The 19,001-nt window shown below is 38.2% G+C and overlaps 1 protein-coding gene across 1 annotated transcript in view; it reads right to left on the bottom strand.

Annotated features, from left to right (window-relative positions):
* Positions 1-1,813: 1,813 nt before the first annotated feature.
* Positions 1,814-19,001, bottom strand: part of HPSE (heparanase) — a 40,326-nt gene continuing 23,138 nt past the window's right edge. Inside the window, exons 5-12 of the mRNA XM_043906309.1 lie at positions 16,560-16,728; positions 16,055-16,102; positions 15,475-15,568; positions 14,921-15,027; positions 13,321-13,435; positions 10,152-10,270; positions 8,852-8,998; positions 1,814-3,618 (exon numbers count right to left, since the gene is read on the bottom strand). Of these exons, the coding sequence (XP_043762244.1) occupies positions 3,459-3,618; positions 8,852-8,998; positions 10,152-10,270; positions 13,321-13,435; positions 14,921-15,027; positions 15,475-15,568; positions 16,055-16,102; positions 16,560-16,728 (959 nt within the window). The 3' untranslated portion in view covers positions 1,814-3,458. The remainder of the gene's footprint in view (positions 3,619-8,851; positions 8,999-10,151; positions 10,271-13,320; positions 13,436-14,920; positions 15,028-15,474; positions 15,569-16,054; positions 16,103-16,559; positions 16,729-19,001) is intronic.

The raw sequence follows: 19,001 nt of genomic DNA, 5'->3' as shown, positions 1-19,001 counted from the left end.
ATAAGAGAAAAATTATGAAGGGCATCCATGTTTCTCAGTGGTACTGGTGGAACTGAACTCTAATTGCTTGTTGCAGCAAATTCAACAACAAACCTCAATACTGGCTTTTCCTTTTCCTCCATCTCACTCTCCCTGATCTCTCATGCCTGCTTCCTGACATCCCAGATAAACTCCTGGACCCCAAGTCCTTGTCTCAGACTTTGCTTTAGATGACCCCAACATCTGCTACCTAAGCATAGGAAGGGGTTGAACCCAACATGCTAAGTGGTTCCATATCCTGTTTCTAGATTCTCTAATCAAATGCTAATTGTTACCATACTTGGTAAAGAGGCCCTGAACTGGTAATTCTGTTAACTCTGGCTAGGATAGTAAATTTGTAACTTTGGCATTAGAAAATGACATTTTTGTACAAATTGTGTTTATATAGGTTTATATAGGTTTTGTGTTTATATAGGTGTTTAAATGCTTAGGGAACTTGATCTACTAAATTTTTGTGTGACTTTTTTTAGATGTATAAGAATTTTTTAAAATTGTATTTTAAATTTTTTTAAGGTATGTTTAGAAATATTACATTAAATATGCAGATTTGCCTTATTAAGTTTGTTGTGCTGCAGTTTCAGGTAAACTAGCTTTGTTAGTGTCCTTTGACAGGTCTATGGGAATGTAAATAAACATGTAAGTTGCATTTAATAAAGTAACCTAAGAACTAATTTAAAAACTAGTGGACTATCATCAACTGTACAAAAATAAATGTCTAAACTGCTATAGGAGCAAAGAAATATGACTTAAGCTACTCAGATGATAGGGGAGGCATTGAAACTGCTGTGTGAGCTGGGTCTTTTCTCTTTTTTACATATTTATTTATTTGGCTGCACCAGGTATTAGCTTCAGCACGGGGGATCTTCAATCTTTGTTGTGACGTGTGGGATCTTTGGGGGTTCCCAGGTGGCACTAGTGGTAAAGAACTCGCCTGCCGATGCAGGAGACACAAAAGATGTGGGTTCAATCCCTGGGTGGGGAAGATCCCCTGGAGGAGGGAATGGCAACCCACTCCAGTATTCTTGCCTGGGAAATCCATGGACAGAGGAGCCTGGTGGGCTATAGTCCATAGGGTCGCAGAGAGTTGGACACGAACGACTCTGAAGCAACTTAGCACGTATGTGGTATCTTTAGTTGCAGCATGTGGGATCTAGTTCCCTGACTAGGGATTGAACCTGGGCCCTCTGCATGGGGAGGTCGGAGTCTTAGCCACTGGACTACCAGGGAAGACCCTGAGTCTTGATAAACATAAAAGTTGGAGAGGAAGAGTCCAGATGGAGAGAAGAAGGAGCAGCACTAAAGGTACAGAAGCAAAAGGTGAAAGAGGCAGTTTGTCCAGATCGCTCAACCAGTGTGTGGGTGGGAGAACAGAATTCATGGGGTAAGCAATAAGAATCGAGGCCAAAGAAAACAGCAGGTGCCAGGTTATGGAAGGACCTATACGCTAAAGGAACGGAAAGCCATTTTAATTTTTAAGCACATTTTAAGCCAATTAAAATTTTAAGAATTTTAAGCAAAGTCAAGGAGGCCAATTAGGAGATTGTTACAATACCAGTGGAAAATTGGGCCTTGAATTTATTAAGTGGCAGAGGGGACAGGGAGAAGAAAAATAGACTGGATTGAACTTTGATCATGATTCAATCTCCATGATGAGGGAGGATATTATGTTTGTGCCTGATGGTCTCTTTTCTTCAAGGTCAACTCTTGGTGTAGGGAAGGCTGAAAGGACAACCAAAGGTCGGGGCATAAACAAAGTGGTGAAGGAAACAAGGGATCTGTAGACTTATGCTTTATTAAAAGAATAATCATTGTAATATTAGGTTACAAAACTTACTTTATTTCAAACGTGAAAATATAAAAACCACTGATATATAAAATTTAAGGATATTAAAGCATCCAAACTTTAGGTACCAGTTTTAGCTCCTTATAAATGTACTTAAATGAGACACTATTCATAGCAGGCATAAATATAAAGAGACTTATATTTCTTAGAATTAAGACACAGGAGAAAATAATATATTCTGTTACTGATAAAAGCAGGGAACTGTAGTGGTCAGTGTCATAGACTTCTCAACACCCTCTCCATTCCAAAAGATTATTAGGAGACAATTAGAGGAATCTCATTGATGTTGGCAGTTGGGGACAATGGCTATGCAACCCCCTCCTGGCTAATATGACCCAAGGAGACAGCAAGAGAGGTTTGCTGAGAGAACCTCTGAGAAGTTCAAAAGTCTATGAAGAAGACAGAAAGAATGGCTCATCTTTGTCTGGCTACTGCCAGGTCTGACTGGGCCCACGGAATTGTGCTGCCAGCTTGAGAGTGAAGCTGGTGACAGAGCAGAGACAGAGAAGCAACCTGTTTCTTTGGTGACATTTTCAGCAGTGGAGCTCACCCAACCTGAACTTCTCATTATGTGGGATTACGAATGTCTGGTGGTTTAAGCCTCTGGAATCAAGGTTTTCTGTTAGTTGCAGCCAACTAAAATAAGAATTTAAGGTAAATTAAAGGTAAACATGGGGCTTCTTTGGTGGCTTAGAGAGTAGAGAATCTGCCTGCAATGAGGAAGACCTGGATTCGATCCCTGGGTTGGGAAGATTCCCCGGAGAAGGGAATGGCTACCCACTCCAGTATTCTTGCCTGGAGAATTTCATGGACAGAGGAGCCTGGTGGGCTACATTCCATGGGGTCGCCAAGAGTTGGACACGACTGAGTGACTAACAGAGGTAAACATGAACAGATGGTTGTAATGTATGGAGTTAAATTTTCTCCTCCTGGTAAATCAATTTCATTTGCAGTCATTTTTTATTTCATTTGAAGTGTATATAATCCCTTCCCTCTGAATTGTCATTAAACTTTTTAAAAGTACTGTCACATCTGGCCATCTGTCTTCTCACATGGTATTACTGACAAACAGAACAGGGAAGAGAAACAGCAACTGAACTCAGCTCTCTGTTAAGATGCAAAGAGATTGTCTCTCTTTCATAGACGATTTGGAGTTTGTGATAGTAAACTTTTTCTATAGCAGCCCATAGAGATAGCATATGGAGGGAAGAATCTGACAGTTTTCTAGTAACTGTTTTATTTTAAATAAAAACAACTAAATACTTTCTTGAAATTAATAATATATCCTTCACATACTTGCCTCCTGGCTGTATTATATTATGTACATTTTTAATAACCTTAAAATAGTACATGCAAAAATATAAGCATGGTGTTTGACATTGGCTTATTATTAGCAGGGGTCTACTTAGAACATAATTCTGTGCTAAATCTCATACTGAGTGTCCCCCAGGGACTCGAAATCTCCCACCCATTGGTCTGTAATATATCTGCTCGCTTTCCTATACTTTGAATTTTGCTTTCCTCGTATCAATACACTCAAAAGTTCAGTCTCCAGGCTAGTACATGTCTTTCATTTTCAGATACAAGCAGCAACTTTAGCATTTCTTATCACAAAAAATCCATACGAGAAAGGTGGCATGCCCAGTGAACTTCCTGGGCGGAGAGGTTTTTCTGTCAAAGCTGGCAGCGTTTGTTCATCCACCATCTTCAGAATTTGACCATTGAGCTGGACAGATCTGCAAAGGGGAAAGATGTGTCCAGGTTAGCCAAGCTGTACATCTTCCATCTACTCTATAAAAGTCCTGAGAACTTTTTAAGGCCCCAATTTTTTTCTGTGGCAGTTTATATTATATAACTTGTATTTGAACACTATGTCAGATAGGCATTTGGCTGAGATGAACTTTAAGCTACACTGGTAGAGCTGAACAGTTGTGACAGAAACCATATGGTCTGCAGAGCCCCCAAATATTTACTATCTGGCCCTTTACAGAAAATGAAACACACACAATCCATACTAGGCAAGATGACGGAGGTGTAAAAAGGATGAAGATGACATCCTTCTGGATTTGTGGCATTTGGGGGGGGGGATGGTAAGTAATTGTAAACATGTATATATGAAGCAAATATATAGGATGGAATGTGAGTTGCATGAATTTAATGTACAAAATGACTGTCAATTTCCCACTTGTAACTATATCTGTAAACCCTCTTACTCCCCTTCTCCCAGGAGGTATATATTCATTTTCTTAAGCTGTTAAGCTACTTTGGTAGAGTATATATTGCTGTAGTGAAGAAAAATGATTTTCTTTAGCTAAACCACAGATTTAAAAAAATAATTATGTTTTCTTTGCATCTGTCAAAATTTAAATTAAAAACTGAGTCAAAAAATAGAAAAAAATCAAGGACAAGTGTTATGTATATTTATTATTATTGAAATCAAATTGATATATTCTTGGGCTATTTCTTTGGGTGGCTCAGATGGTAAAGAATCCACCTGCAATGTGGGAGATTGCAACCCAGGGATGCAATGTTCCATCCCTGGGTTGGGAAGATCTCCTGGAAGAGGGCATGGCAACTCCAGTGTTCTTGCCTGGAGAATCCCCATGCACAGTGGGGCCTGGTGGGCTGCAATCTATGAGGTCACAAAAAGTTAGACATGACTGAAACAACTAAACATAGAAAAATATATTCTTACGGCAACAAATCGTATATAAGTAAGAGCTTAGGAAGAAAAGCTTTAGTCTACTTTTAGTTTTATTGATACTTCCATAATTCTAAGTGATATTTTTATCTCTTTTATCTTTTTCTTAAATGGTTTTTATATTATGAAATTTTTATAACAAAAAAGTTTTTTATTGTTGAATATTTAGATTAATACCAAAGTTTATGTCATACATGTAATACATATATTATATGTAGGGCATTTATAACAGTGCCTTGTACATATAAGCACGTAAAAGCATTATCTATCATCATCTTTATTATTCAGATAAATAAATGTAACAGAAGCAACTTATCTCATCATAACCATTTTTAAGATTTTGATGTATATTGCTTAATCTCTTTTCTATGTATGTATGAACATACATATTTTCATATGGACAAAAATAAGCATATAGTATATAGTCTCTTAAAACTTGATTCTTTTCCCCTTAACATTTCCTAACATTTGTTCACACCATTAAACATTCATCCACTGCATCATTTTAATGACTGCACAAGATTCCATTGTACCAGCATATTAGTTTATTTACTGAATTGTCTAGTGTTAGACACTTGTTTGTTTCCAATGTAGCATTATTATAAAGTTTTAATTTTTAAAGATCTCTCACACTGTATCCTTACTAAGTATCAGTCAGCAGAGAAATTAGTTTCCATTAATCCTTGCTTAAATGTCCAGTTGTGGGCTCTGTACCTAAAGATGTAATATTGCTGCTACTGCTAAGTCACTTCAGTCGTGTCTGACTCTGTGTGATCCCATAGACGGCAGCCCACCAGGCTCCCCCGTCCCTGGGATTCTCCAGGCAAGAACACTGGAGTGGTTTGCCATTTCCTTCTCCAATGCATGAAAGTGAGAAGTCAAAGTGAAGTCGCTCAGTCGTGTCCGACTCAGCGATCCCATGGACTGCAGCATACCAGGCTCCTCCATCTGTGGGATTTTCCAAGCAAGAGTACTGGAGTGGGGTGCCGTTGCCTTCTCCGAAAGATGTAATAAGATAACCATAATTGTGCTGAAGGCTAACAAGCCTGCACTGCAGTTACACTCAGCTCACATGCACCCGAGCTTTGTCTCAGCACCTATATCACAGCACTTCCTGCAAGGGGTGGAGGAGGAAACGCCATGACCACCATCAGGAAACCACAAACAAAAATAGGTCTTGACAACATCTCTAAATGGTGATAGTTAGAGCTCTTCTGCAAGAGATTGAGGACCATGACAAGGGAACACAAAAAAGTTTCAGAAAGTCTTTAGGAGAGGTCACAGTGTTTAAAGGTAAGTCTGATCACTGTAAATTAATGCTGCTCTGGGTTAAGATGAAACATGGGCAAGATAATACCTAATCTACCTGTCTATACTGTTTAATCAGCTATGAATATAGCTAAAGGATGTTATCAGTATACTGAGTGTAAGCTTAAAGCATGCAGAATATTTCCTCATTGAGCTGGCCAATAAGGGTAGGGTTTTATTTGAAGGTAGTATCTTATTTCCTATTTCTAAGCTAGTAATATGGTGACAAGTAATAGAAGACATGCTTGTCAAGTTTCAGATGAAATACAGATGGAAGGAATTAGCAAGCAACAGATTTGGTGGAATTGGAGACGGTGGGCAAAATTCATCTGAGATAACTATAAAATACTGCTTTTATGTTAACATATATTCAGTTCAAATATTTATTAAATACTTATGATACAGGACCTTCTATGGGCACTATACAAGTTATTTAAGTGAAAACTAACTTTTTAAAGGTGATCATTATTTAACCCCCTGAGGTTGTTAGCATGAGCATGTGTGCAAACTGTGCATTCATTAAACCTATCTGGGATGCTTTTGTGACATTTTAAAAAGAGATATTTTATCTCTCTTTAAAGATATTTTAAAGAGAGAAAAATATAAGTAATATATAGTCATCAAAGAGAACTTAGGATAATACAACAATGTCCACAATTTCACCAGTTTTCCAAGTATAAAGCATGAAATATATGATCAGAATGCAACAGGGTCTGGTAAATACAGCAAAGAGAAGAATCACTGAAAAAACTAGGCATATTGAGCCTGGAGAGAAGACAATCCAGTTGTCCTTCAAATATTTGAGTTATTCTGGAGAAAACAGAGCATTCTGTGTTGTTTCAGATTAAGAGTGGCAAACCCAAATGCCCTCGGGGTCAAGAAAGTGACATGTACCAGCAGCAGGACAGGCCTACGACAGCAGGGTCACATAGGGACTAAGGGGAACAGAGAGCTGGGTGAGTTGTCTAAAGTGAATAATCCCAGTTCAGCTCCATCGAACTGGGAAAACACCCCAGAGTTGCCAGAGCACCTATTTTCAAAGAAAAGCTAGAAATCCAGGTATTTAATACTTGTCAATTTTTACAACATTGACACCTAATTGGAAATAAAAATTAACACAGAGTGTATGCTACCCTCCCCTACCAGAAAGAGAAAAAAAAAAGCCTCTAAACCCACTTGTCCATAGGCATGAGGTATAGATTCCATCTGCTCCAGAGAGAACTAAGAGCAGCACATGAAAGGTAGAGAGGTTTACCGTATCCTTGCCACAGGAAGCAGTCACCAGCAGAGACTGTGAGATCCAACAGAGAGGAAACAAACAGGGCTGAATGGCCTTAGATACCCATCTAAGGCTAGACTAAAATGATCTCTAAGACTTTGTCTTTTGCTGTGACACTCAGGATCTTAGTTCCCCAACCAGGGATTGATCCTGTGACACCTGCATTGGGAGCACAGAGTCTCAACCCCTGGACCACCAGCGAAGTCCCTCTTAAGATACATCTAACTCTACAACTATTACTTAGTTACTTCAGAGAAGTTTTTCCCTTCTCGGCCTCAGACACAAATAGGATAAGAACTTAAAAAAGTGTCAAAATCCCCAAAGAGAGAAGTATCTGTTATTCAAATATACATTATTTATAACAGGGGGAAAAAAACAGTAGGAAAATGAACAAGTAAACCATGGTATTTTATAAAACGTGCAGCCCATTAAAATGTCTACAAAGACTATAGATGGAAAGATACTTGGGAAAACTTGTGGGTTCTCCTTCAATTTCTCCTATTAGAAGTTGTATGATTACAGTTATATATAGCAAAATAAGGGACAGGAAAAAAAAAATCATAGAATGGTACCCAGAGTTAATAATACTTGTCTATAGGGATAGGACTTTGTCGAAAGCACATTTATGACACTTTTTCAGGTTCTGATGCTGTCACTGAAAACAATACTCACAGAGCATTTGCAGAGATGGGAGACCCACCAGAGGAGGAACTGGCAACCCACTCCAGTAGTCTTGCCGAGATACTCCCATGGACAGAGGAGCTTGGCGGGCCAGAGCCCATGGAGTGGCAAAGAGTCAGACACAACTGAGCACACACACACACACAGTGTGAGAATACCCATGAAGAAAAGAGCTCCTTCCAACACACACTGGACAGAAATCTTACAATATCTGTTGTGCCTAACTCATTCTTGGGTATTCTGGTTTGATAAAAATATTTATTTATTGGGCTGTGCCTTATTTGCACATGCAGGATCGTCAGTCTTTGTTATGGCATGCAAACTCTTAGTTGCAGCATATGGGATCTAGTTGTCTGACTGGGAATTAAACCCAGGCCCCCTGCATTGGGAGCATGGAGTGCTAACCATTGGACAACCGGGGAAGTCCCTTGGGTATTCTGTTGACTATAGGCTTTTTAAGACATACTCAATCATGGGCTTTTAAAAGTAAAACGTTTAAGAACCAATTTTAAATAATTCACTTAAAAGGCACATTTCTGACCCCTCTTTTTCTTCACTCTAACCAATAACAAACTATTCTGATACTGTAACAGAACCACATCCATGACACATGATATTTTATACCAACTCCTATGCCTTTATATAGCAATTACATACAGGTATTTTTGCTTTAGTGACTGTATTACCAAGGATTATTTTTTTGGAGCAAATAATCTAAATGCATTGAGTGGATCCAGATATACATCAAGTTGTTTTGAAATGAAAACATTTCTGTACGATAACTGCCATTTTGTCTTCCCATCCTTCTGCTTTGATTCTCCGAATGAGTTACACCTGTATTAGTGTGTATTCACATATAATTTCCTGAATATTAAGAATTGTTAGAACTTGAAATAGTTGATTTTTTTCTTTTGCTCCCTGTCAACACACAGTATTCTGACAAACACCAAGAAAATTCACTTTAGGTGAAAGTTTGAAATGAACCAAGAAAATTACTCACTTGGAAAGTAAGCCATCGGGTCCTGAAGGTTTTATGAGGTATTTATCCACTTGCTTGTTAAATAAGGGATGTGGTAACTGCAAGCGCTTGGTGACATTATGGAGGTTTAAGGCATAGAGAGTTAAATCTCCTTCTTTATACCTTGGGCTAAAAGCAAATACATGAACTCAATAAAAGTGTTTATTTAATTTAAGCAATTAAGTAGTTGGTTACAATATAATCACGGATAATACGAAGTGTATTTAGTATTTATAGTGATGCTGCACCCTCCTTGTATCTTCCAGTTATGCTAATATCAGACTGCTGATGTGGTTCTGTTTTGAAAACGTGATGAAACTATTGCTCTTCACACAACCATTGTCTGGGCTTCAGCACTTTGCGATCTTTGCTGCTTTGCCAGACTGACTTGTGAGGAAGTCAGTCAGCTCATACATGTTCAAACTTAGGAAAGTTAAATGGTAAAAGGGAAATTTTGTGGGTTCATATGAGTTCATATTATAAACCATATAAACCAAGACTTTTTCTAACCTTATGAAAAGACTGACACTAATAAGAAAATTAAATCTACTGACATTTTACAGAATTTATCCACCTAAACCATTCCCCACCATTCCTAATGGGGCCACTCACCAGAAACAGAGTTCCCTTTCAATGAAATAGGAAACCATGGGTAGCCTTTGTAGCTAAATATTTTTAGCATTATTCTATCAGGAAAGACAGACTGAAACCAAGATGAGAAAAATCTCAAATTTAGGAATATTTTTTGCTACCTAAGGCCAGAGTATTGTACTATAAAAATCTCTTATGGCCTCTCAATTCTAGAAACTGAGTTAAAACTTTTGAAAACATGAGAGTTGTTATCAGTCACCTTTTAATTTTTCTTCTTTATTAATGAGATATGATTCAAAATGATAAGTATAGTCACATAATTATTCATTCATATGAATTCATATTTATATTCATCCATAGTCATTCAATTGATTAATCATTCATATGAAATCTGTTTTATGTGGTTACATTTGTACTATTCTTTATTTACATTCAGGATATATTTTTATTATGTATTATGTTAATCAAATCATTGTCAAATCTTTGCTGGACTGTAAATGCCTACATTTAACCTTTTTTTTTTTTAAGCTAGACTCTGGCACCATATCACTATGAGAATGAAAAGAAATAAAGAACAATGATCCACCTTAGACCCACTCTATAGATAGAAGACAGCAGGGTGTTAGAGTAGGAAATTGTGTGTTTAATTATTAAAACTTGTTGATTGGTAAAGGGTGTGTTACACACTTACTGGTTGATGTTTGTGCAATGAAGATATACTCGAAGTTTGCTTCTGTCTGGACCTTTCACACTTGCCATTAACACTTTGGTGCCCACCAGTTTCTTGAACAGAAGAGACAGCCAATAATCCTAGTTGAAGTGATTGGGGAGGGGTGGGACAAAAATAGATTTTTACTTACTTTTTAACAAAAACAGTGTCAAGCAAATAGCTATCCTACAAACAGTGTGACTGTTATTCTAGAGGTATTTAAGAAGGATTCATCTTTTGGTCTGTGTTGCCACCGTGAACCTGAGGGCAGTATCTTGTTTGCTGCTGTTCATCACCAGAGGTCTACATTTCCATGATTCAGAGGGCTATGTCTGCTAGTAGATAGATCTCAAGAATACAACTGATTGCTAAGAGGCAGTTTAAATAGTTTGTGTTGTCTGTCATCCAAGAATTCAAAACTCAAAGCAAAAACTTTAGATACACACACACTCACAGACACATATACACATACAGAACCAAGTTTGAAAGATAAAAACTTCTATCTGTTGAGCAGACTAAAACAACTGCCTCCGAAACCTTAGTAAAACGCAGAATGTGGAAAACATTATAGAACAAATTACCTGGTTTGTTTAATTAATAAATCCCAAGAGACAAAAAAAAAAGAGAGGGAGGGAGAAGTTAAAGATTAACAGGCTTAAAAGATATAACAAATGCTTAAAAAAGAGACATAGTATATGCAATATATGCACCTTGTTTGGATTCTGATGTGAATAAACCGACTGTTAAAGACAGTCGAGACAGTAAGGAAAATGTGAAACCCTGACTAAATATTTAATGATATTGAGAAGTTATTGTCAATATTTTAAAGTGTGATAACTATATTTTATTATGTTTTTCCAAAGGGGAAACATACTGAAATACTTACAGATAAAATGATATACCTGAGGTTTGCTTAGTAAGTGGGAGGTGAGGGATAGGCAGGATTATGGATTAGACAAGATTAGGGCTTCATATATTTTCCCCTCTACTTTGAAATTTTTCATAATAAGAAAGTTATTTTTTAGTTCACTAGATATATATACGTCAACCCAGGTCTCCCACATTGCAGGCGGATTCTTTATCAGCTGAGCCACAAGGGAAGCCCTTGAACTGAGATAAAGCAGACTTACTAGGCAAACAGCTTTTGTTTCTCTGCTTAAGATTTTACACTGGAGACTTAAGATTTTACAGAGAAGAATCAGTTAAATGCTTTCAAAAGAGACATAACTTTAGCATGGTTCTGTGAGGGGAGATGGGTGCGTGGATAGAAAGCAAGCAGGTTCAGAGCCAGGATTTGTATAGGATTCTTTAGAATAACAACAAGACAGTGTGACCTCCAGCAAATCCCACAAGCATCCCTTAATTTGAACATCCCCGTGTGAAAAATGAAAAAGCAAATCCACGCTGAATATTCATTGGAAGGACTGATGCCCAAGTTGAAACTTCAGTACTTTGGCCACCTGATGCAAAGAGCCGACTCATTAGAAAAGACCCTGATGCTGGGAAAGGTTGAGAGCAGGAGAAGGGGATGACAGAGGATGAGATGGTTAGATGGCATCACCGACTCAATGGACATGAGTTTGAGCAAACTCCAGGAGACAGTGAGGGATAGGGAGGCCTGGCGTGCTGCAGTTCACAGGGTCACAAAGAACAGGAGACAACCTAGCGACTGAACAACAACAACATTTGAAAAATGGGGGAGTCCAGCCTGTGATGACCTGGAGGGGTGGGATGGGAGGGGAGAGGGAGGCTCAAAAGAGAGTGAAAATATATATACACACACATATATAAAATTATGATTTATTTGCATTGTACAGCAGAAACCAGCACATTATAAAGAAATTATCCTCCAATTAAACAATTAATAAATAGAAAAATGAATCTAAGACAACTGTGTTGCCACCTTCCAGGACTGTTATGCAAATCAAATAAGAAAACAGACATGTACAATAGGTTTAAGGCTGATTGCCTAGGATCCTGCAGATGTCAATGGTACCATTTACTCTTCCACGTTTTTGTAGCTGACTTGTAAACCTTAAGGAAGAAATATATTTAGCATATATACAAAGAATTCTTAAGTCAAAAGTTTGTGTTTGAAGCTTTAGATAACATAATAAATAGTATAAAGAGTGACAGGGTAAGGTAGCTAATTTCTAGATATTGTACTTACAGCACATTGTGAAGAAATTATTTACTTCTCTTCCTTGTTCAAGGTCCATTTAAGAAATGGCCAGTAGTAGATTTTGGATATTTGTTCAATGAAATGATCACACTTGGTTTAACTCATTTTATAAATGACTTGGGGAAGAGATTCCTTTTTGTACAAAGACATCTTGCTAAAAATTTTATTATGAACAGTGTGCTCCATGAACTTGGGCCACTATAGATTAAAAGCAATTTTAGGGGGATAAAACCACAAAAGCCTAGCTTATATTTTGGCATGTGCTTTTTGCAGACTTTCTTAGCTTTCCTATAGTGTTCAAATAATTCCCGTAGGAATTATTCTTAGAAAATAGATATTCTCAAATGCTATTTTAGACTGTAAAAATCAAGGTCATACTTCTCAGAGCTATACCTGTGCTATTCCTATTTATATCTTCAAGGTGGCTTTTATATGAAAGGCTACAGTTCCTGATTTAGCACCAGATGTAGTTGGAAATAGGGTGGAAATGAGACTCTATTCACAAATATCTTGAAGATTATTAACAAAATAGCCAATCTTAGGGTGATATTTCTGAACAAATACATGGTACTAGCTTATCTTAAAAGTTAAATAAATGATGATTTCATGACATAAAAACATTTTGAAACTTTGGATACTAATGGCAATTTCAACTTTGATTTACTTTGCAAAATAGTTGATTCAAGTTTGTTATCATGTAAAATTGAAGTCATAAAATTTCAGATTACCCCTCTTTTTAAAAAAATCTCATGCCATACCCCAAATGACTCATGTTGAAATCATTATTTCTGGGTCTCAATTTCTTGAGACACAAAAATGTCACAATGGGTTTCTTCTAAGATTTCTTCCAGTCCACCTTTCCATGGTTTGGCTACTTATTAAGAGCACTGAATTTAATGACAGAATTGACTCTTCATAAAAGGTAGACTTTAATTGACTCACAATAACAGGAAAATAATGATCACTTACAGGCAAAGGTTCAAAATTTTCATCCACTAAGTGGTAGTTCCCGGCTCCAAACAACACTTGCCTCATCACCACTTCTATGCCCATTCTGGCTGACAGGCCCAATTTATCCAGCCACCTGGAACAGAGTGAGGCCAAGCTTTCTTCAGATTTGGAAAACAAAATAACTCCATTTTACCTCTACACTATTCTGATTTATTCCTCTGTGTGGGAGGAGCTGACAGAAAACCAGAAAAGTAGTATTAGTCATGAATAAGACATTCCGATGAAACAGAGACTATCCTTTTCTTCAGGTGCTCTCTCACTCCTGCATGATAACAAGTTCTTGAAGACGATTAATATGCCATAGGAGTCCCTATCAGGGTAGGACAACGTCTACAAAGCCATAGAAGCCTACAGCTATAGACAATTAATTATACAACATATATACTTGTTCTCCATCCTGTCGGATCCATGCCAACCCACCTCCCACCCGCAACCTCTCCACCTCCATCCCCATGTGAGGATAGAAGTAAAGGTTGCTGGTGGTTACTGAAATGCAAAATAATAAGCTTCTATGGACACCTCTTTCCTCCTATTTTTTTTTTAATGTGAACCATTTTTAAAGTCATTCTTGAATTTGTTATAGTACTGCTTCTGTTTTATGTTTTGGTTTTTCTTTATATTTTAATTGGAGGCTAATTACTTTACAATATTGTAGTGGTTTTGCCATATATTGACATGAATCAGCCATGGGTGTACATGTGTTCCCCATCCTGAACCCCCCTCCCCCTCCCTCCCCATCCCATCCCTCTGGGTCATCCCAGTGCACCAGCCCTGAGTACCCTGTCTCATGCATCGAACCTGGACTGGCGATTGGTTTTTGATCTAGAGACATGTGGTCCCCAACCAGTTGATTGAACCCGCACCCCCTGCATTGGAAGGCAAAGTCCTAACCACAGGACCACCAGGGAACTCCCCTCCGTCTTTATTTAGTGGCAAAACAAACACCTCCCCTCTTTTCTCTATTCCTCACGCCCCTACATAAGGATAAAGATGTGTGCTTTATTCGGGGCTTCTAAGAATGAGGGTAGGAGAGGAAAGAGAATAAAACCCAGTGAGGAACAGAACATTAGGTTAAGAGCATTAACCGAGTAATAGAATGTAAGTAAACAAGTTGGTTTTCAAGCAGTCAAGTTTGTGGAGGCTGGACAAGGTGGTGATTTAGTAAATCTTTAAACTCATTGGCAGCCCCTCGGGTGTGACCTCCTACTTCCGGGTTCTAAACGGTCTTGAGAATCTATGAATAGAGCTATAGGTACTCAGTATCCTTCTCAGGATACACTCTTTTACCATGTACTTCTTTAGAGAAAGGAATGCCTCACATAGTTATGGGCCATAAGTAAGGAACAAAACTTCTAAAGCAGTTCATTCATGATTAATCTGGGGCATCCATTAAAGATGTCCAACTAATTTAGTAAATCATTTTATTGCAAAATCTGGCATGAATTTTGGAGTTCAGCCATAGAAACTGTCTTTGATTTTTGGCCGATGAGTTATTTCAGCTGAATAGAAGAACAGGAGAGTACTATCCGGTCCCTGAGACAACTGCAGTTTCACTCACATAAAGCCAGCGGCAAAGGTGTTGGACAGCAAGGGCGCTCCACCCCCAAATGCAGAACTGGTCTCTCCTAACCAAACCTTCTTGTGGGGTCTGGTCTCCTCAACAACCTATGGAACAGGAAAATCTCCTTAGTAATTGCAAGCAAGAGGACCAAATATGATGCTAAAGATTACGCCACATTCAAACCCTCGAATTCCCAGACCCATCATCCAATACAGTTACAAAATATGTTCACAGTCATTTAGGTTTTGGGTAGTTAACTTTTATTGGAATACTAGGTGTGGAAGGAATGCAAAAACCCCATTCTTACAGACTATGAGAGTTTATTCTACTGAACGGCTGTGGGAAGTATTTTTAATTTCTAATCAATAAACATGGGTAAGACCCAATGCTAAGAGGAGGAAACTGAAGGTAAATAAGACCTAGTGCCTGTTCTCTAAAACTGAAAAAACATGTAAATTTATATACCCACAGAATTTAGGACTAGCTAGACTACAAAGTACTTTGGTTTTAACATTAAAAAGAGAGAGAGAGAGAAAAAAAAAGACTATTACCTGGAAAGTTTTTTGCACAGATGAAATAAAAGTGTCCAGTATATCAGGGTTTAGGAAATCTTCTTTGGTAGCAATTCGCCCATTCACATAGTAACTGAATTATTCAGAAAATATTCAGGAAGAAATAACAAACTTTACTTTCTGCTTTTAAGTTAATTAGCAACCTTTGCCCTCCTTTCTACTTCTTCCCACCCCTGTGCTATTTAAAAAAAAAAAGAAAAAAAAAGGTAGAGGTTCTACTAAGGCAAGAATAAGATGGGAGGAGACCAGTTACTCTGTCTTGAGAAAACATAGTCACAAGTGTAGGTATTGTGGGTTATCCGTTCTTTGGCAAGTACATTCATTTTAGCCACTTATCTGTTTCATGACTTAAATGAAAGTGTGCTTTGATCTTGTAGAAACCACCATGTTACTTAAAATTAGTTAAAATTTTTGCTTTATTAATATTAAAATCCTAGTACAATGCTGCTTTAAACACTATAAAGTCAATTAGCACTTAATGAAAACATTGTTTTGAAAACTAGGTCATAAGTAAAGCTAGCTGTACTTTCTTAGTATTAACAGTAGGAGACATACTTACTGATGCCATGTAACTGAATCAATCACTTCTCCCCCAGCCTTTAGGAAACTAGAAAAAAAAAGCTATTATCACTTAATCCTGATATGGATAATATATGCACACAATATATGCACACGAGTTATTTTCCCTAGAAATGGGCTGGTTATTACTTTAGGATAAAGCAACACGAACTTCCTAATTCTAATACAAATTTTTATCACAGGTGCCATTTGCCCCAAAATCTTTGATACTCTGAGCCAGTCAGTATTTGCTTTTTTGGTAAACCATCCAGTCAGGCAACAAATTGGTTAATTTATTTATTTTGGCCGCACCATGCGACATGTGGAACTTCCCTGACCAGGGAGCGAACCCTGCCGCCCCGCCCCTTGAAATGGAGGCACAGAATCTTAACCACTGGACCACCAGGGAAGTCCAAAGATTATTTAATAATAGGTGGTTTATTGAGGATCCTCCACCAAAGAAAAATATTTTTAAGAAAAGTGGCTCTGCTTCCTCTAGCTCTTACCTCTTCAGCATCTTAACAGTCTTTCTTCTAGGCTGGCCAACATCAGGACCATAGAGTTTTGCATTTTTGAAAGTAGATTTTCCTAGAAGTTTATGCAACTCAATAAAATCTTCTCCTAACTGCCATCCATCGATGAAAATACCAGCCTTCTTCTGGAAACTGTTAGGTTCTGAAAGACAGCAATTCTCAAAATAAATGCTCACCTAAAATTTTTTTCTATTTAGAAGCCAACATAAAAGCAACAGAGCATTTTTCACATTACCAAAACTTAGAATCCAAAGTCAAGAAAGGTAAGTTATCTAGTTATAAAGAATATATTACAGGAAAACAAAAATTTAAGTTATATAACTGAAGTATGAGGGTGTAATAAAACAGTTGGAAATTAATGATGGGTACATTAAGCCAATGGATATTCAAGAGATAGTCTGTACCGAGTGTTTAATAGCCTAATTTACTTTTAAAAAGATTGTGCAAAAAAAAAAAAAAAAAAAGATTGTGCAGGGAGAAGGCATTTAAAAACCCATTTCTACAATGTAATTAAGTCTTATTGAGCTTACACTGTTTATCTGTGAAATGCCATATGCATGTGTCATCTTCACTAGTTAGAATTTTTTGAAGCTCCATATTGCCCTTATAATGTCAAAAGTTATCTTAATAGCAAATAAAAATTAAGATAAATTCTTTAAAAAAAAGTCTTATTGAGAATTATAAAGGCAAATTATGTATGCATGTGAATCTGGAAGTAACAAAACTGAAGAGATGGGAGGAAGGCACGGAAAATGTCTAATCTACTTTCCAAATTACTTTATTCTTCTGCTTTACCCTGGAAACCAGACCTTCTTTGCAAAATGGAACCCAAGGAAGAGGGACACATGATGACATCACTGTTTTATCTTGCCCTGAAGAGCAGAAGGATTTGGGGATGGGTAGGGTAGAAAAATAGGGGGGGCGGGGAATGTACAGAGACAGGTAAGGATGACCTATGGTTCACATAGTTGCTTCAGTAAACTTGGTCAGAGCATCTACCTAAGACATGGTTGCCTCTATCCTTCCTTCTATTCTGCTTCAGTGCTTCACCTTGTCAGTTATCCTCAGCCACCAAACCCCAAAATCTGTGGCTAGACTTTATCATAACACATACCACTATAGATATGTATCACTTCTTTGCTTGCTTTCTGGTAGGTCTGGCTCCTTACCCACAGAACAGAAGTCTCGAGAGAGCAATGACCTCGTTCTAGAGCCAGACTGCCTGGGTTCAAATCCTAACTCCTCTAAGATTTCTCTAACTCATAATTGCCTAGCATCATAAGTAAAGAATCTGCCTACAGTGCAGGAGACAGGAGACGTGGGTTCAATCCTTGGGTTGGGAAGATCCCCTTGAGGCAGAAATGGCAACCCACTCCAGTATTCTTGCCTGTAGAATGCCATAGGCAGAGGAGCCTGGTGGGCTACAGTCCATGGGGTTGCAAAGAGTTGGATATGATTGAGCAACTAAGCACAGATGTACGCACACAGCTATATATTTAGCTCACATTTTTGTGTCTCTTTGGTCATCTATGAAATGAAGGTCAAAATTGTATTTACCATCTCACTTTCCATTTTATTTTCAGTTCCATTGGCTGATGTATGGACAAAGCACTGTCAATACGTTTGAATGGATGTAGCTAATTAGCACTTTGAAAGTGAAAGTGTTAGTGGCTCAGTTGTGTCTGACTCTTTGCAACCCCATGGATTGTACCTGCCAAGCTCCTCTGTCCATGGAATTCTCCAGGCAAGTATACGAGAGTGAGTTGCCATTTCCTTCTCCAGAGGATCTTCCCCACCCAGATATTGAACCTGGGCCTCCTGCATTGCAGGCAGAATTCTTTACCATCTTAGCCACCAGAGAAGACCCACTTTAATTAGAATTGATAAGTTCCTTGCAAAAAAAGAATGAAGAAGGAGACACTCAAGAGCCTGACCTAGAGGGAACTCTGTCCTGGAACTTCTAGCTTGAACCTATTATGAATGTCAGGATGGGGTTGCTGAGATTAAATGACAAGAGGAGAACAGATGAAGGAATGGAAAGGTAGAAGTAAACTGCTTGAGTCCAACCTGCCAGGCGACCTGCCACGTGACCCTAAAGATCCCAGAGGAATCAGGGAGCTGTGCATGCATGCTAAGTTTCTCCAATCGTGTCCGACTCTTCGTGACCCCATGGGCTGTAGCCCGCCAGGCTGCTCTGTCCGTGGGATTCTCCAGGCAAAAATACTGGAGTGGGTTGTCATTTCCTCCTCCAGGGGATCTTCCCAACCCAGAGACTGAACCCTCATCTCTTACAATCTCCTGCATTGGCAGGCAAGGGAGCTGTGGAAGTGCTCAAATGTAAACTGGGATGAGCAATAACATCTGGGCTACATAAGGAGTTTTTGGCCACAATTCCAAACTTGCACCGTTGAGCAC

This window comes from Cervus elaphus, chromosome 6, assembly GCF_910594005.1.
Source record: "Cervus elaphus chromosome 6, mCerEla1.1, whole genome shotgun sequence".
In the NCBI taxonomy this organism is placed as follows: Eukaryota; Metazoa; Chordata; class Mammalia; order Artiodactyla; family Cervidae; genus Cervus; species Cervus elaphus.
Note: the sequence above shows the minus strand (reverse complement) of the source record. Positions and strands in the feature narration are given on the sequence as shown.